This window comes from Urtica dioica, chromosome 10, assembly GCF_054948205.1.
Source record: "Urtica dioica subsp. dioica isolate 48M chromosome 10, U.dioica_male_clone48M_v1_H2, whole genome shotgun sequence".
Lineage (NCBI taxonomy): Eukaryota > Viridiplantae > Streptophyta > Magnoliopsida > Rosales > Urticaceae > Urtica > Urtica dioica.
In genome coordinates, this window is record NC_142765.1 from 16,183,724 (window position 1) to 16,203,793 (window position 20,070).

Here is a 20,070-nt window from a genome sequence, read left to right on the forward strand (position 1 = left end):
TGAATGCCGGGAAAGAAGTCCTTATTAAAGCGGTGCTACAAGTGATTCCTTCCTATGTCGCCAGCTGCTTTCGCATTCCGCAGGGGCTCGTGGATGATATTCATAAAGCCATGGCTAGCTTTTGGTGGGGAGATCAGGTTAGTCAGAAGAAAATCCACTTGTGTAAATGGACGGAACTGACAGTCCATAAGGATAAGGGTGGGCTGGGCTTCCGTGATATTGGGAGATTTAATCAGGCTCTCCTCGCTAAGAATGTTTGGCGTCTCCTTAGGCGCCCGGATAGTCTGGTTGGCCGTGTGTTCCGGGAGAGCTGCTTCCCAACGGGTGGCATCATGGACGCGTCTTGCGGGTCTTCGGGGTCCTTTTTGTGGAGAAGCCTTTGTTGGGGAAAAGAGGTGATTCGGCGTGGCTCGAGATGGAGAATCGGGGATGGTGAATCGGTGTCAGTTACTGAAGACAGATGGATTCCATGTCCCCCTTCTTTTGGTTTGGAGGATCCCTCTGCGGGTGTCAGAGCTTATGTCAAGCACCGGGGAGTGGAACGTTCCTTTAATCGAAGCTATGTTCTCTCCCGAGGATGCCGATGTTATTACTAGCATTTCGCTTAGCCGTAGCGGCGGCCCGGATATGCTTCGGTGGCATTACACGAAGGACGGTGAGTATTCGGTCAGGAGTGGCTATCGGGTGGCAATAGATACTTTTTCCCCTCTGGCCAGCACTTCGAGGCCTTCAGGAAACATTGAGTGGTGGAAGAGACTTTGGAAGATCCAGGTGCCCCCTAAGGTCAAAAGTTTTGTGTGGAGGGTGTGCCCCGGGTGGATCCCCGGTTCGGGTTAATCTTGCGTAGAAAAAGATTGTGGACGAGACTCATTGCCCTATTTGCTCCTTCAATGATGAGACCATTTTCCACGCTTTTTGGGGATGCCCTTGGGTCCGGAAAGTTTGGAAAGCTGGAGGCTTTAAAGCCCTCCTTCCTTTGTTCCGGGAAGGCGATACGATATGAATGTTCCTCGAGGTTTCGAACTCCCTTCAGGTACGAAGTCTTGAACTCTTTATTTCTTTAATTTGGGAGCTTTGGAACCACATGAACAATGTTTGTGCTGGGAAAAAGGTGTGGAACCCGGGGGATCTCGTGGAATGGACGGGAGGTTTTGTTCAAGATTTTAAGGTTGCCATGACTGAGGCCCGAGGAAATGCTCCTCCTCGCTTGGATAAAAAATGGAAGGCTCCGCCGAAGGACAAGGTAGCGATATCTGTTGACGCTGCGGTACGTCATCAAGATAGAAGATACGGGATAGGATGCATCGCGAGAGATTCTTTGGGTCAGGTGCTTGGTTCGGAGATTATCCCCCGGCGTCAAGGTCTTTCTCCTCAACTAGCGGAAGCCTCGGCGATCCTCCAAGGTATGGTCTTTGCATTGGATGTAGGTTGGAAGAAGGTGGTGATCCAATCCGATTGTCTTGAGGTGATATCGGTTATTTGTCAGGGGACTTCCCCTGCTTCGGAGCTTGGTACTTTCATAGATGATATCTTTATGCTCAAGCCTGATTTTGATTTTATTGATTTTGTTTTTCACTTTCGGGAATGTAATAAAGTTGACACAACCTTGCTAGTTTTGCTCTTAATTTTGAGACGGGCGCCCGGTGGATAGGCTCGGCTCCTCCCTGTATTGTTGAGGAAGTCGAGCATGATCGCCGTGGTATTAGTCCTTGCGTGTAACCACGGTTTTCCTCCGCCATACGTGAGGGTTTTAATGATATTTGCTCGTGGTACCGGCCACGATTATTAAAAAAAAAAAAGTATTATCTATTTTGCAGATCATTTGCAAAGTCTACCATATAGTTTCATTACTCCAATGATTTTTGTGTTATCAAATTTCCGGCTACAACAAATATCTATATTTGTCTTTCCTCTTTATGTTTATTTTAGGCAAATTACACATGATATAGAGATTATCTGATAGTAAAACATAACCCCCCAATATTTAATCTTTGCAAAATGTCATATTTTTTTAAAACTTTTTAACATACGTTACTCCTTGATTCTCTCTTTTTCCTTCTATTTCAAGCTTGAGTCAAGGCTCAAAATCAATTCACTGTCGGGAAATAAATAAAATGATAAAACCATAATTATTTTTAAGGGGGAAAAAAAACACAGAAGACAGTTCTCCACGTGCATGGACAGCTTTCAAGGGCACAGAACAAAACAGAACCAACCAAACTAGCCATGCTTAGATAATTCTTTTAACAAAAAGAAATGATATAATCAGGTAAATCGGTATTTATGTACGCAGAAAAAGAAAAATACTTAGCAAAACAAATATATTAAATTTCAATGATGATGCCTTTTAACAAAAAAAAAAAAAAATATATGGGTAAAATTATCTAGATCATTAGAAAATGAAAAATATAATCTTAAGGAACAAGTTAACTATTTTCGCCATCATATAATTTGCTAACCATGCATGTCTAGATAATATTTTAGCTAAATGTGATGGGAATGTGGTATTTATATATATTTAAAGAATTCTTAAGGAACAATATAATCTTAAGGAACAAGTTAACTATTTTCGCCATCATATAATTTGCTAACCATGCATGTCTAGATAATATTTTAGCTAAATGTGATGGGAATGTGGTATTTATATATATTTAAAGAATTCTTAAGGAACAAATTCAAAAAAAAATTCTTAGCTAAATGAATGTTTCTATGATAATACTTTTGAACAAAGTTATAATCTAAAATATGTGGCTTAACCTTGATCAATGAAAGATATAGAATCTAGATCTTAAAGTCTTAACGTATGAACAAATTTAACTTTTGCTAGTTTTATTAGGAAATATTATACAAAATACATCTTGTTGTAACTAATTGATTAGCAATATAGTCAACAATTAGTTTTCACTAAATTAGCCAAAGTTACGCGGTGCATTAAAAAAATTGACAATTAATACGAACGTTTTTATAAATTTTGACTACTCCACTAATTTTAGATTAATCTTAATTATTTTACAAATTCATTACTTGACATTTTAGCTATAACACTCTTATTATTAGTATTACTATTAGTTCATCATCTTTTTTATGTCAAAACGACCCTACTACTTGCATTCCTGATGATGAATACACCCAATACTTCTCTATCTGGGATATCAAGTCTCTTTAATAATTCATCACTTTGTCCGTTTGTTTTGTATTTCTAATCTCACATTTCCATTGATGCTTTTTAACGTTTCTCAGAATGCAATGTCACGTCAAATCATATACTACGTTATATCATCAAATTCATGAGCTATGTGTTCTGAGAATTACGAAATAAAAAAACTAAGAAATAGAATGTCAAAGTATTAATTATAACTTGCTTTATCCAAAGGGCTCCATTATGTTTCAAAAGAATTCCAGTCCATATATATGCATAAACTATTAACTGGTTTTTGGAATGAATATGTCATAGAGTAATAAGAAGAAGCAGATTCTGAAAATAGAACCGTTGGTTTCTTCATTTATTGTCAAACGTCAAAGCGAAAATGTTACTTCTTAATTTCAGCCATTATTTCAGGTCCCACACAAGTGTGTTCGAAATTTAAAATAAATAAAATTTATAATGTTTTAAAAAGGAAAGGGCTAAATTGATTGCGGAATGTGAGCCTTTTGTTGGCGTTTTCTAGCAATAAATTATTGATAGGATAAAATGGAAATAGAAGCTCAACCTCAAACGCATTATCTTTCTCTTCAGTGCTTAGTAGGCAAAGAAGAAAAAGAAAAAGTCCAAAAAATATGACAAAATACTGGAATATTTTCTAAGAGGAATGTACATGCACATATAACAATTACAAGACCCTTGAAAATCTTAATAAATAAATGGACCACAAATAAAAAGCTACAATAGAATGGAATCCTATATGAATGTGATGTCAAACCAAAACAAACTAAAGAAAATCAATTACGCAGAGTTACTATCAATATGTTGATCTATGACATTATCAAGTTAATTTAGCCACAACTAATAAGGCCAAGTAAAGATATTTTGCTCTGTTTTTTTATATGTAATTTTATTGCGTCGATTGGGACAAAAACACGAGCTAATGAGTTAACTTCTCATCTCATAATTCATATATATAACTTCGGTACAAACTATTGGGATTATGCGTCATTAAATTTTTTTTTTCTTTTGGAAAAACCTTCATTAAGTTCATGTGGGGTTTCTTTCTCAGCTTTCTGTTTGGTTTGATTTCTAAATAAAAAATACAAGAGAAAATGGCAATAATGTATAAATAAAGAAAACAAAATTATGTACATTATGGACCACCCAACTTTATAAGCGTTTTTTTTTTGTTAACACACTTCTCAAAAGGTATGAACTTTTACACCACATATACTGGAACTTTTTATCTCCTAACTCAAGTTTCCATAGAGATTGTAATAAAAGTAAAACAATATACCATAATTCTTGGAGCTTTTATCTCTAAACTCTCTCCTATCTATTGCAACACGTTAACAAATAATCTATGGGCATAAATACATTAAGCAAAGATATATAATCAAATACTAAAAGTGTACTCTTGGCCCTATGTTTGGCTGAATATTTTAAATCATTTAGCTTCATTAACAAAAAAAACAAAAACAAAAACCCTTGTTCTAAGATTACATGTCTAGACTACAAACAAACAGAGCACGATTATAAATAGAGTAAACTGCATACTAATACCCTCACATTTCATTTTTTTTAAAATACCCTCACTTTTCAATTGTGCAAAGTAGTACCCTAACATTTTAAATTATGCATAACGGAAAAAATCCGAATTCAAATCAGTCACGAACCGATCGTTTTATTTTTATTTAATGGGCCTCGAATTCGTGCGGATGAAATCCGAGAACTTAAACGATGCTAGAAACTAGATAAAAAGGGAAAAGCGAGAATAGAAACGAGATTATATTAACTAGAAATGACTACGAGAGCTTTTTTTTAAAGTAGTAGCTATTGTCTTAGGAATGTGAGATAAAGATACTGAAGAAAAAACTTTTTTAGCCTGTTTACATGGTATTTGTATACATTTCAAAGAAATTAAACAACTCTCTTCATGAACGTTGGATGGATTGGTCGTTATCTCCCATTCTTCTCGGATCACTTCCCATGTCCTCCCTCTTTTCTTGGATCGCGACTTTGACTCGAATCTCACCTTGTTCAATTTCCTGCTAACTTGAGCCCATGGCTTCGGAAGCCCAAGATGGGATTTTCCAGGTTGAACCGAGCGGCCGATACCATTTCCCTCAAATGGACCTATCCTTTTACCCGTTTACCGACCTTAGTGGGCTTACCGTTTATAAAGCCCGAATGAATGAAATGAGCCTCTATAGTCAGCCCCCCAGTTTGCTAAGTACTGGTTACTTAGGCAAACTAAGCAGAGAAAAATTCGCGAAACGAGCCTTTCTTTGTAACTAAATGAGCTATCAGGCTACCAATTTTCAAGTTCGCTAGTCAATAGGCGATTACATGTCACCCCGTGATAGGTTCATGCGCGCTGAGGTCAGCGCGTTCCTCACACATCTTTTCTGTGTGATTTGTTTTTGAATTCCCGCGGAGAATTCGTAGAGTCCGTTCATAATTGCCTCGTATAAAGAGCGGATGTCACCTCTTTTCAAAAATTACCCACCGCTTGGATTGTCTCCTCTGGTACACTTATTATTATTATTATTATTATTTTGTTTTTCTCTTCGATGTTTTATCTTCATCTTCTTGCTTTCTTTCGCGAAAAAAAAAAGAAAAAGACCAGAGAAAACTTTCGTTCCTTCCTCCTTTTTTTTATTAGACCGCCATGTTTCCTTCTAGCGAATCCCCCTCTTCTGCTGACCCACTCATCCTTGCCGAACGAGATCGCATATACAGGGTCTGTCAAATCCCGAGGTCCGTACACATCGTTCTTAGGGAACCCGTGGATACTATTAGGACCGTGAAACTCGGGTTCGTAGCGGTCTATGAGACCTTCTTTTCTTGTGGTCTTCGATTTCTGTTCCATAATGCCCTAACCAAATACCTTAGGGCGCTGAACCTCTACCTCCCACAATTGTGCCCTAACTTCATTAGGGTTATCATGGCCTTTATAGTCCTAGGGTGCGAGCAAAATTACACTCTGAAGGCCGGGGATCTTTGCAGGGCTTTAACCCCCCCGAAAAAATTCGAGGAACGAAGGCACTTAATATGCCGTGGCTCGTAAGGGGATGAGCGTCATTTCTAAACTCCCTGGGAAAGACGAACACTCGGGGGACAATTTCTTTTTCTTTAGGATCAACGAGTTCTCGGGGGGAGAATTGTTCTACCTTCTTAAGACCTCTTGGTCATCCTATATGGGTACTGATAAGATAGGAACGTTTGATTCATTAAATCCGCAAGAGTTTTTCGTGCCGTGTTCGCTGATCACGTCTTTCATTTGGTTATTTTGTGCAAAAAACGTCCCGCCTCTCGAGATCTCTGATTCGTTCCAGAGGAGAATCGCTCGATTCCAGGAGAGGAGAGGCACGTGGGCCAGTTTCTCCGACCAGAGGTTCCTTCGATCCGGGGCCTGGGACGAAAACATAATTTTACGCGACGAAGGTGAGAGATTTGTCTCCCCCTTCCCTTTGTTATTCCAGCTCACTGCTCGGAGTGCACCATTTTGTCACTATATTGTTATTATTTTTTCTTTATTCTTTTTATAGCTGTTCGCGGAGGACCTTTTCCGGACATGGATTTTCGGGCTATTCGCCGAGCCGCCTTGCAAGAGGAGCGGCAACACGGCGTTGTCCCCGAGGTAACGGGAGAGCCCATGCGGGGCCAGGCCGAACCCTGCATCATCCTCCGGAGCGCCGTGAGGACCCAGCGGCCGAGATCGAACAGGAGGCCCAAGAGGAGGAAATCGCTCAGATCGGGGGCGGTTCGCCTCTTCACGAACATGAGGCTCCCAACGACCGCACATACATTCTTCCCGTCGAGCAGCCTTCTGCCGGGACAGGAACACGGGACACTTCTTCGGAGGTGGCACTGCCGAGCTCGCGCGCACCGGCGCCTTTTGAGGTGGTGGGTTCTAGGGGCGGCAATCGCTCGAACTCTGGAGGGTCGTCCCGCTCTTTGCTGTGAGCTCGATCGAGCTCGCCTGTTCGCGATGGCCCGCGCCACCGTGAAGGTCCATCAAGCGTCCAGTTGGGGAAACGGTCGCGGGTTGAGGTTACGCACCCATGCCCATTCTTCCTGAAGGCTTTCTACAACGGTGATACTCCGTTGTCATCTGACGCGGCTGCCTGCGGAGCCCTGGTGAAGCAAATGATTCTCCCGCAGGCTCGCCTTCCTGCCGCGAAGGAGATGTTCGACTACGATCAATTCAAGCGGGCTGCTGCTGCCGGGGTGAACGTAAGCATTTGTCGTTTCTTTTGATATTTTTTTTTAATAAAAAAAAATTACATTGGCCTTATTTATTCATTTCTCTCATTCCTTTCGCTGCCTCAGTATCAGTCTGAGGTCAACAAACTGGTTTTCAGCTACGAAAGGGAGCTAGACAGGTTCAGAGACGAGTTTCGGAAGAGGTCTGCGAATCATAATAGGGTAGACGAATGGAAGGGCAGCGTCAAAGCCAACCTTTGCAAGCTACTTGCTGACGCGAGAGCTAAAGCGAAGAGCGAAAGAGAGCAGTGGAAGGCCGAAGCTGCTGATCAGAAGAAGGTGGAGCTGGAGTTGGACTCGGCCTACGAGAAAATAGGTGTCCTAGAGGGTGACCTCGCCTCTCTCGAACGCAAAGTCGAGGAAGAAGCCCAGAAAGCATCCGCTCGAGCCCGCCGAGATGTTTCGCGGCAATATAGAGAGTGTATTAGGGCCATAAAGGCTCGCCTCGTTGGTCGGGAGAAATTCCATCAACTGGAGAGCCTTCGCGCCCAGGCTAAGGCGAACGTTGAACTTCTTGGCGAATTCGCGGATGGTCTTGTTGCGGATCTGGCCAGAGAGCAGAAGGCGTGCGGCACTTATTTTTGTGGAGAAACAGCTGGAGATTGACGCCCTTGGGCCGGTCCGGGTTGACTTTGACGATCTCCTGCCGCCTTCTCTTGCAACGACCCCCATGGTGGTGATCGTAGACGGCAATGGCTCTGGAGGGGCTCAAGATATGGAGGTGGACGGATTTGGTTCGAACCTGCCGTCGTCCGCCGAAGTCGTTGAGTATGCGCCGCTGGTCAGGATTCCGCCCTCCTTTTATTTTCCTTAGTCTTCTCTCTCCTTTCTTTAGTTGTTTTTTTGTGCATGGGCCTTCGTGTGGGCCTCTTTAATAATCATTTTCAGACAATTTTTTGTTGCTGGTCCCGTGTTTTGGGCAACTTTTTTTTTTAATATGTTCGGGCCCGCGTGTATGGGTATTAATAATGTTTAGATTTTTTGAGTCGTATCAATTTTTGAGCTTCTTTTGTTATGTGCTCGTTGTTTATGGTTTTGCGTGAGTGAGGCGAGTGATCAGCTCGTCTTATTCACTTTGTGCGAATTTGATTCGGCTTATTTACATTAGTAGGACCGGCCTTAACCGGTATATGCGAGTAATGTTGCTCGGCTTGTTGGTTTGCGCGCGCTTAGTGAAATTCGGTCAGCCGTTAGTTTAGCTCGTGGCTGAGTTGGTGTGGGATTGTGTAGAGAAAAAACTCCTTTTGGAAGAAAGGGAAAGATGAGGGGTTTATCCTTCTATTCCCCCCCCCCCCCCCCCCCCCCCCCCCCCTTTTTTTGTCCAGCTGCACCTCAGAAGGTTGCCTACGTACCCTTTTTGAGGATCAAGCCGGCCGTAGTTTGATGTATTTTCCTTGGGTTTATTTGTGGTATATTTTTTAAATGTTGTATGTTCCACGACCTTAGGACCGGTTTTCCATCTAAGGGTTCCATTTCGTAGACTCCGGGTCTTACCATTTTCGAGACCTTGTAGGGTCCTTCCCAGTTTGCTCCGAGCTTCCCGGCGATTTCCTCGGTTGTGTTATGAAAGACCTTTCTAAGAACGAGTTGTCCTTCGGCAAATTTTCTCACTCTGACTTTTGAATTGAAGTACCGGGCCGCTGCTTTTTTATAGTTCTGAGCACGGATCCGAGCTCGGTCTCTTTTTTCCTCGATAAAATCCAGCTCGTGCATTATCGATTCCGAATTTTCTTCCTCACTTTTGTCCGTGTATTCTCTGCGGATGCTCGGTACCTCTATTTCTGCGGGGATAACCGTTTCCATTCCGTATACTAGTGAGAATGGGGTCTCTTCTATTGTTGTTCTCGAAGTGGTTATGTAACCCCATAGGACTCCAGACAGCTCATCTGCCCATCCTCATTTCCTGCTTTCGAGTCTCTTCTTTAAGGAGGTCACTATTATCTTGTTCGTGGCTTCGGCATGTCCATTGCCCTGCGGGTATCGCGGAATCGATTTATTGAGCCTGATCTTTCATCCTTCATAGAATTTTTCGAATCGAGCAGAAATGAACTGCGAGTCGTTGTCTGCCACGATTTCTTTCGGGGCTCCGTGTCGGCAGATTACGTTCTTCCAGATGAAGGCATTTACATGTGTATCTTTTATGTTCGAGAAAGCCTCAGCCTCCACCCATTTCGAGAAGTAGTCCGTGAGCACAAGCAGGAATCTCCTCCCTCCTGTTTATGGGGGGAATGGTCCTACGATGTCCATTGACCACTTCATGAATGGGTATGGCGATGATATCGAGGATAGTTCTTCCGCGGGTTGGTGTATTCACTACTACAAACAGGGGATTCCACTACAGTACAGTACGCGGCGAATATGTATTGAGTTTTTAAAAAATCTCGCCGCAGCAAGGTATACTTTTGGCTGCAGCGAGATGAATTCCCAGGAAAATTTTTCAGCGGCCAAATTATTAGACGCCGCAGCCAAATTGTACCTGAGAGCTATTTTTTTGTTTGCCAGTTAAAAAACCTGAAAATGAAATTATATATTCAAAACCAAATATCCATTACATCCATAACATCCTAAACATATCCATAACATCCAAAACCAAATATATATCCAAAACAAATATATATATCCAAAATCAAACTAATATTCACATTCTATAAAAGTTTGTACGTATAACACCCACTCTTCTCTAACTTTCTCTAAGTTATCCGGTGTATATGACTTCTTCATTTGTAATTTATCTATACCAACTCCAACAATATTACGCATATAACTTAAGACATAATACCCGCATTCCGTGTTTCCGATTTGTCTAGGAGGCGAGGCACTTGTGATTAAGGTTGATTGATCGTTACTTCGGGCTTCTTGATTGTGAAGCTTGAAATCCGAAAAAATCCTTATACGCCCAACAAAAAAAAAAATTAGAAAAGAAGCATTAGTGTAAATGAAATACTTCAAATAACATGTAATTAATTTACCTTTTTATCAACTTCCTTAAATCAAATGGGATTTTATTTTTCAACGGATCGAAGAACATCGCTTGATCTTTCCAAATATCGAAGACAACAAGCATCCAATGTTCATTTAAATTGTACGGCATCAAAACTAGTTGTTTTGGTTTGCAATTTTGTACTATTTTGCCGATTTTCTTGACGCGTTCGGATAAATGGGCCTCATCGTTGTTGGTTTGGAGGTAGCAACTTAAACCCGCTTCAACAAAACACATTACTTCACTCGGCTTATTTTTGTCTAATATGGATTGTAGATAACTACGAAAAACAATTATTGAATTAGTTAATAAAATGAAATATTGTATATTGATATAAGAAAAAGAATATAAAAGAAATATTTACCCCATTTAAACAGTTATGCACGACGCGCCTATTTCCTCGTATCTAAGGAATTCTTTAACATCGGCAAACATCACCGGAATATGCTCTACGGCGATACTTGCACAAACTTTGAGATTGATTGAATCCCCTTTCGGTAACATTACTCGGTTGGCATGTTGGGCGAGCAATCGAAACTTTGGATTAATCAACTTATATGAAATCTTCTTATCGTCATCGGCGCTAGGTTCACTATCACCACCGACCTTCAACACTTGTGTGACCACCGGACCGCGACTCTCTTTTGCAATTTCAGTTTCTACTAATCTCATTGGCCACTTAAAGAAGCCCCCTACGGCTTCTTCAATAGTCTTGGCTTCATCGGTGGGAATCGGCAAAAAAGCTTTCTTAATCAAAGCCACCGCAATGCTCACTCGTACGTTTACATCCTCCAAAGATGAAAAAGGAACATGTTCGGCTTTCATGTACGCTCGCCCGTTTGCTACATGAACTGTGCCTCCATTCGTGAAATCATCAAGGAGGAGAATGCATTCGATGCTTTCATCCGAACACGGTGTCACCGGCGTGGTTGGATTCATTGAGCAACTTGCTCGAACACTATCGGGTTTGTCGATAATTAGAGGATTAATATGCGGACGCTCTATGACACTAACATTGAGATCCACGGCAACTTCATGTTGAGATTGTTTATGATAAAACCTTAGTCTTTGTCCATAAACAAACCTAACAACACATGAAGAGACAAATGTAGATTTGCATGAACAAACTCTTCATGGTTTGCTTAAAATGATATATTCGCAATCTAAGGGTCAAAGGACTATTGACCTCAGTACGATTGTTAGGAGAATCTATGATGTCTGGTTATGGGACATTGAGAGTTGGAGACTCTATAGTTCTTCTAGGTAGCTTCCGAAGGTACTAAATTGACCAGTGCACTTCTAGAGACAAGATAAGAACAAACCATTTAACCTCTTATGTCTCGAAGTCACTACATATGAATTGCATCATGCTTACCTTAATCCTGAAATGAGACATGCCATTTCACAGCTTACGTATTCTCGTTTGAGAAAGTCAGAGTTCGGACTCACTATGTGATTCTGAACAGGACCTATTGGTGAAGTACTAAGTTGTGAAGATATCATGAGTAACTTTTGAAGTTCTCATAGATATGGAATTCATGTACAAGATTGATGAAATGCAATGTATATCACCTCATGTTTTGTTCCTTGGAATGTGAATAAATGAACTGGCCAGTGTCCAAATTGAGTATTGACTCTTTTGGATGAAACAATGTGACTTGTTAGCTCCTCGTCAATACATTGTTTCTAACTTATTCACAAGCGACAAAGGAGTTGAGGAAATAACAGCTAGAATGGAAAAATGGTAATTTTGTAAATCCCGACTAGCTGATGATATTCATGAAGGGTAAACGTAGATAATATTCAGTGGATCCACTCATTACAATTAGGTTGAATTCTTGAGTAGAAAATAAATTCATTTGAGCCGAGAGATTTTCAGTGTCAACTCTTTAGTGGAGTCAGTTGACATTAAGCTAAACTTGGAAAAGGTTTGTGAAGTTTTGAGTCCAAGTATTTAGCTCAAGCTTTGTTCATTTGGATCCATGAGGTCACTGTCACAAATCATATCGAGTATGAATAGTTAAACTAGAAGCTAAGTCAAAACAAGAACGAGACAAGTTTTACGAAAATTGTCAAAAGGGTATTTTTGTCTTTTTGGACATAAGATGAAATGAATGTCAATAAATTTTTTGACAATGTCATATGATGACATATTGATACTCGGCCATGATAAGTTCATTGGGCCTTGTGGATTAATTTCGTTTCATAGAATTTTACTTGAAAATTCTTAATGGGCTTTTTCTTATGTTGTCATGAACAAGTAAAAAAAAATCTAGAAAGCCTTTCTAGAAGCTCTTGGCCGCCCATCACCCAAAGAAAAAGAGAGTTTATTTTGTGCATCAATGTATGAAGATACTTGCCAAAAGAAAAAGAGGAAATAAACTTTCCCAAGAGGAAAGGGGATTTTCGGCCAACATGAGTCAAGGGAGAAGCAAAACAAAAGAGGAAACAAATCCAAGGCTTCTAGAAGCCTAGTTGGCCGTGTGACTCTAAGGGAAGGAGAGCAATATTTGCTGATGAATATGTGATATTCTATAAAAGAGGAAACAACCTTATTGAAGGTAAAACCTCTCCTATAAATAGAGCTCTCATTCTTCTCATTTCATTCATCCCAAGTTTTAGAGATTTGAGAGCTTCTCTCTCTAGCTTGGCCGCCCCTCCCTCCTTCTCGCTCTAGTTTTCTTTCGTTTTTGTTTTGGCACCTAGGTCCACATTTAACCTAGTGTTTTTGATCTTCGACTCCAAGACTTGTTCTTGAGTCGTCATGTTTAAAAAGTGCCCACTCACTAATTCCTTTTTTCTCGAGTGATTTTAGTGATAGAAACTTTCGTGGTTGCTCGAGTTCCCGAGGAAAGAAGAGAGGCGTGCTACGAGAGGTGACGAACGTTTCAACCTTCCGAAGGCTGCTCAACGTTCATGCTTCTAAAATGTTAGTAAATTTATAATGCTCATTAATAGTGTTTATTTACATGTACTTGCTCTTTGTCTAGGTTAGTAAAATCGTTTTACTTGTTTTAAATAAAAAAATTTTAAATTCCGCCGCTTGCTCGAAGCGTTAAAATTTATCTTAACCGTAGATGAATTCCAACAGTCACTTCATTAGCCTTGTCTTCATCACCACCTTTAGCCATGTCTTCATCACCGCCCTTAGCCATCTCTTAATCATCACCCTTAGGCATCTCTTCATCATCACCAATATTTTCCTCTTCATTTGTGGGACGTAGGACACTAGGCAACTCGTCATTAGCATCTTTGAGACTCAAACCATTTTGAGTTAAGGCTTTCATAATGAAAGATTTTAACTCACACATTTCTCGACGTAACTTAGTTACCTCGTCACTCGAGTTTGACCGACGAGATACGGAATTGCAACTTGACGAGTATTTAGATTGCCCACGAACACGACCGGGATGTTCCTTAGTTCCCAAATTGACTCATCCGTAACTTCTTGAGATGATTTTCCCTTCATTCTCGACTCAACCCATAATACCTCTTTTGTAAGCCATTCACCCGTCTCCTCTTACTATTATCAAGCAATACCACAAATTAATTAATAAATATTATGAAACATGGAATATAAAATAAAACATGTAAATCTAACCTTTTGTTGATCAAGTTTTCGATACCCATTGCGGCCGGTTCTAGATTTGTACACGTTCTTCCTCGCTATTTCTTTCCCATTGTCCGATGATTTTTTGAACACTTCGAAACGTCTATACTCAACAAATTTTATCCAATCTTCTTCGGTGATATTTCTATAGCGTTTTAGAACGTATTCCGGCCTCTTCAAGACGCTTGGATCATTGAGGTTGTCTTTGATTAGATCGTTGTATAGCTCGTGACGGAACAACCTCGCCGCTTCTCAAACTGTCATAAGATAATTATTCTTAAGTTCGATAGGGACCGTAAATGCTTCACATATTTCGTTCCAAATAATTTCTTTTAGCTGTTTATGCTCTTTTAGTCTCCAATCGATCATCGAAATCGGAACGTGTTCTCTAGCTAACACGCCAAAATAACTCGATAACTCATTACCCTCCTTATTCAATGGTGCATCTCTATCATTAAATTTGACATTTATCTTATTACCAGGAGTTTTAACCTTATTAATCTTGGGCATAAGAGTATTTCTTCTTTTCCCGGGACCATCGATATTGGTGGATCTCCGTTTACCGCTAACGGTACTAGTAGAAGTATTAGACATAATCTATGAAAAAACAAAATTCAACATAATCTCAATTCAAACCAATTCCGATACAAACTTAAACCGAAATTCAATTTCAATTCAAACCAATTCCAACACAAACTCAAACCAAAATTCAATTTCAATTCAAACAATTCCAACATAAACTCAAACCGAAATTCAATTTAAATTCAAACACATTTCAACACCAAACTCAAATCGAAATTCGATTCCACACTAATTTTCTACATAAATATCAAATTCCATATTCAATTTATATATAACTTAAACACAAATACACAATTATAACCTAATTTCAACATAAAAATACAAATTACATAAAAAAAACACTTACCCGGAGTGAAGACGACGAGCACGGAGGCGGGGTGGAGAGATAAAACGTCAATGACGTTGTCGGAGGGTTGTGGTCGGAGGCAAGGTTTTGTGGGCTTAGAAATTTGTGGAGAGTGGGTGTGGTGAGTTTGTGAGAGTGGTTTTGTGAAGAAGAAGAAGAAGAAGAAGAAGAAGAAGAAGGAGATGAGGGCGGAATGTGGGTCGGAAGGAGAGGATGGGCGGAGGAAGAAGAAAAGGCTGCGAGGAAGAAGGAGATGAGGGGCGGAGGAAGAAGAAAAGGCCGCGGGGAAGAAGGAGATAAGGGGCGGAGGAAGAAGAAAAGGCCGCATGGAAGAAGGAGATGAAGGGCGGAGGAAGAAGAGAAGGGCGGGGGAAGAAGAGAAGGGCGGGGGAAGAAGAGATGGGCGGCGACGGAGTGGGTGTGGGGTGGCGACGGAGTAGGTGTGGGTCGTAGAGAGAGAGAGAGAGAGAGAAGAAGAAGAAGAATAAGAATGAAATTTCTGAAAATTTTGAAAAAAATCGAGTGGAAAAACTGTTTTAGGGTCAGACCGCGATATTTCACCGCGGCCAAGATACCACGCCGCCGCGGCGAGTGTGTTCCACAACGGTACGACCGTCCCGTTGTGGAATATTTCGCCGCGGCCACGTATGTGTTTGGCTGCGGCGAAACAGTCTGACCGCAGCCAAATTATAGTGCGGCCGCGGCGAAATAATTCTCAGATTTACATAGCACCTGGAACTCTTTTCGTCGCGGCCATGTATCTATTTCGCCGCGGCGTGAACTATCTGGCCACAGCCAAATTCTAGTGTAGCCGCAGCGAAATAGTTCTCAGATTTACATAGCCCCTGGAACTCTTTTCGCCACGGCCACGTATAATGTTGGCCGCGGCGGGATGATCTCGCCGCAGCAACATTTACACTTGGCCGCGACGAAAATTCTACAACGGAACGACTGCCCCGTTGTGGAATCAATTCGCCGCGGCTATGTATATCCGTCGTCGCGGCAAAACATCGCGCACTGGATCTATAACTTAAACTTTCTCGTCATTTTCATTTTCTAATCTCAAAACCTCATTCGGAAACCCACTCCAAACCTAATTTCGACCCGTTCTGCGCCATCCTTGGTTATCATTCTCAACTATACGTCCAAATCTTGTAAGTTATTCTCTTACTTGCTTTGAATATGCTTGTCTTTTATAATTTGGTAATTAGAATGGGTATTTGTTGTAAAATCTAGGATTTTCTATCATTGAAAATGAAAAAAATGGATGTGGGAGAATAGATTAACTGAGATATATCAAGAAGGTGTAGATGAGTTTTGTAAATTCGCTAGAGATAATATGGACGACGTGAAATCTATTCATTGTCCTTGTGTTCGATGTGGAAAACATAGGCATTTTTCGCTTGATGTTGTTCGAACCCATTTGTTTGCGTATGGAATAATGACCACCTATCAAAAATGGTACTACCATGGTGAGGTTTTTCGTTCGACGATAAAAAATAGTGTTGATGATATTGAAGATGATGTTGATGATATGCCCGGAATGATGAATGATTTGGAGGACGATTTTGTTGACTGGCCGGAGTTGTTTGAGTCGATGATGATTGATGCGGAGACACCATTATACGAAGGGTGTACAAGTTTTTCGAAGTTGTCATTTTTAGTTACATTGTTTCATTTGAAGGTGTCGGGTGGTTGGACAAACACTAGCTTTACAAAATTGTTGGAAACACTTAAAGAAGCCTTTCCGAAAGACAATAAAGTTCCTTTAAGTATGTATGAGGCGAAGAAGACTTTGGGAACATTAGGTATGAAGTACGAGAAGTTCCATGCATGCCCGAATGATTGTGTTTTATATAGACACGAGCATGAAAATCTAGATGAATGTCCGACCTGCAAAGAGTCGAGGTGGAAGAAGGGTAAAATGCCACGTGACGGAGTCAAAGGAGTTCCAGTTAAGGTATGTATTCACTACTCGATTATCAAATACATATATAGCCTATAATGGTATGCTTCTTATTGTTTTTTTATGATTAAAGTCGTTATGGTACATTCTTCCAATGCCACGCTTCCGACGAATGTTTAATAGTGCCAAACACGCGAAGAACATGGTTTGGCACTTCGAAAAACGTGTCCATGATGGTGTTCTCAGACATCCTGCCGATGCTGCCCAATGGAAATACTTTGATTTTGAGTATAAGGATTTCAGTACTGATCCCCGAAATCTTCGTCTTGGTTTAGCAACTGATGGTATGAAACCCGTTTAGCATGATGAGCAGTAAATACAGTGTTTGGCCGGTTATATTGGTGAACTACAATCTCCCTACAAAACTCTGTATGAAGAGAAAGTTCTTGATGTTAACGCTTCTGATATCAGGACCGAGTTAAGCAGGTAATGATATCGATGTTTATTTGGCACCGCTTGTTGATGATTTGAAGATGTTATGGGATAAGGGCTATGAGGTCAAAGACGCTTATCGTGGAGATTCTTTCAACTTACGGGCAATGTTATTGTGGACTATTAACGACTTTCCGGCCTATGGAAATTTGTCAGGATATTCTCTGAAATGCTCGATTGGTTGTCATATTTGTATGAAAGACACATCTTCCATCCGGTTGAAGCATGGGAAGAAGAACTGTTTTTCTCGGGCATAGAAGATTTTTACCAAGAGACCACCCGTTTAGAAGGTTAAAATAATAATTTGATGGCAACACAAAAGAATGGCTCCCTCCTCGAATTTTATATGGTGAAGATGTCTACGAGATGGTAAAAAACGACAATGAAGTCCTTGGAAAAAGAAAGCGCCGTGCTAGTACTAAAGAGTCGTTTCAAGAGAATCCTTAGAAGAAGAAATCAATATTTTATGACCTTCTGTATTGGAAGACGCACTACGTTCGGAATTGTCTGGATGTTATGCATATCGAGAAAAATGTTTGCGAATCCGTTATCGGTACGCTTCTTGATGATCCACATAAATCGAAAGACGGAATAAAATCTAGAAGGGATCTCAAGGACCTGAATATAAGAAGTATTTTGCATGCCGAGGAGGAGTGCGGACAAAAAACAAAATTGTCAGCGGCAAAGTACACTCTAGATCGGAATGAGAAGAAGAAGTTGTGTAAATGGTTTGTGTCTATCAAAGTTCCCGATGGTCATTCTTCAAACTATACGAGATTTGAATCTATGAAAGATTTGAGACTTATTGGAATGAAGACTCACGACTGTCATGTGCTTCTACAACAAATGTTACCTCTCGCCTTGCGTGGAATTTTGTCACCCGATGTGAGATTTGAAATATCCAAGATATGTGTATTCTTCAACTCGATTTGCTCGAAGGTTATCGATCCCACTCGGTTGGATTCCATGCAATCGGAGTTGGTAAAAAATCTATGCATGCTAGAGAAGTTTTTCCCACCTTCATTTTTTGACATCATGATTCACTTAACTGTTCACTTGGTACGTGAAGTGAAATTATGTGGGCCCGTATTTTTACGTTTGATGTATCCAATCGAACGTTACATGAAAGTGTTGAAGAGTTATGTGAAGAACTACAATAGGCCGAAATGGAGCATAGTAGAAAACTATATAGCAGCGGAGTCCGTTGAATTTTGTTCGGAGTATTTAACTAATGCAGACGCAATTGGGTTGCCAAAGAACACAAGTCATGAATCAAAAGCTTTATCTACATGTATGTTTTGTGACACTTTCTTTTGTGTATTTAACTTATTCATGAGAGGACCACTACTTATATGAGTGGTTATGTATAGGTACTTATTCTATCGTCAACCGGAAAGAGTGGGAGCAAGCCAGTCTCCATGTCTTGCATAACGTTTCCGAGGTCACGCCGTTTGTGGATATTCATTTGAAAGAATTGAGAGCAAATAATCCAAAAAGAGCTAAAAATGAAAAATGGTTACAAGAAGAGCACAATCGTTTGTTTCAGAAGTGGCGTGGAAAACGATTATTTCAAGAATCATGACATTCAGAAACGTTGAGCAAAATATCTGGCCGTCCTTCGTCAATGGTTACAAGGTACACTGCTTGGTCTGTTAATGGTTTTACTTTTTACACCAAAGAAAGAGACAACAAGCATCCCGTTCAAAATAGTGGTGTTACATTACTTGCTGAAGCATTACACGTTTCTTCGGCAAATGATAAAAATCCAAAAAAAGCTTTCATGAACTGTTATGGGTACATTAAAGACATTTGGGAACTTGATTATTGCGGGTTGCGAATCGCTTTGTTTAAGTGCAAATGGGCAGACAACAATCATGTTAAAGTTGATAAAGACGGAGTTACGATTGTCGACTTTCGACATACAAGTTACGAGAATGATTCATTTATTTTGGCCTCACAAGCAACTCAAGTGTTTTACGTATCAGAACCCGTCAATCCAGATTTGTCATTAGTGGTTCACATGAAAGCGAGAAATATTGATGAAGATGAAGACGACAACATGTCTAATATCCTCACATTTACATCCGGCTTGCCACTTGTTGATGAAGAGATCGAAGATTTTGATGATGATGATGTTTCTCATTTACATCGTTCGGATATCGATCATATTTTAGTGTGAAAACAAAAAAAAAAATATGTATTTTAAGTTTTAGATGATGATCTAGAAGTTTATTTTATGATATATACTTTATATAGTTGTTATATTATTGTTAATATCTTGTTGATAAATACTAATATGGCCGCAGCCAAGACTATAAAACGTCGCAGCTTAATATTCCGTCGCGGCCATGTATTAATCCCGCCGCGGCCAAATAAGTTCCAGAGCTTATGTTTTTTAGGAACACATTTCGCCGCGGCTAAGTACGTAACACGTCGCGGCTAAGTACGTAACACGCCGCTGCCCTAATGTCTCGCCGCAGCCAACAAAACACGTGGCCGCGGAGAAATAAGTTCCAGAATCTATGTTTTTTTAGGAACCCATTTCGCCGCGGCCAGGTATAACTCACGCCGCGACCGTGATGTCTCGCTGCAACCAACAGAACACGTGGCCGCAGCGAAATAAGTTCCAAAATCTATGTTTTTTTAGGAACCTATTTCGCCGCGGCCAGGTATACCTCACGTTGCGGCCAGACTGACTCGCCGCAGCCAATAACACACGTGGCCGCGGCGAACGAAGTTC

The 20,070-nt window shown here is 40.6% G+C and overlaps 2 protein-coding genes across 2 annotated transcripts; one reads left to right on the top strand and one right to left on the bottom strand.

Annotated features, from left to right (window-relative positions):
* Positions 1-1,084: 1,084 nt before the first annotated feature.
* LOC149383553 (uncharacterized) lies at positions 1,085-1,651 on the top strand. Its single transcript, XM_089627830.1, has one exon. It carries the CDS (start codon positions 1,085-1,087, stop codon positions 1,649-1,651), a length of 567 nt encoding a protein of 188 aa, XP_089483956.1.
* Positions 1,652-8,758: 7,107 nt separating this feature from the next.
* LOC149383554 (uncharacterized) lies at positions 8,759-9,217 on the bottom strand. The gene has a single exon (XM_089627831.1). The coding sequence runs from the start codon at positions 9,215-9,217 to the stop codon at positions 8,759-8,761; it is 459 nt and encodes a 152-aa protein (XP_089483957.1).
* Between the last annotated feature and the right edge of the window lie 10,853 nt (positions 9,218-20,070).

What these genes read in the sequence shown, in the direction of transcription:
- LOC149383553 (XM_089627830.1), top strand. Translation starts at nt 1,085, where the DNA reads ATGAACAATGTTTGTGCTGGGAAAAAGGTGTGGAACCCGGGGGATCTC.
- LOC149383554 (XM_089627831.1), bottom strand. Translation starts at nt 9,217, where the DNA reads ATGGAAACGGTTATCCCCGCAGAAATAGAGGTACCGAGCATCCGCAGA.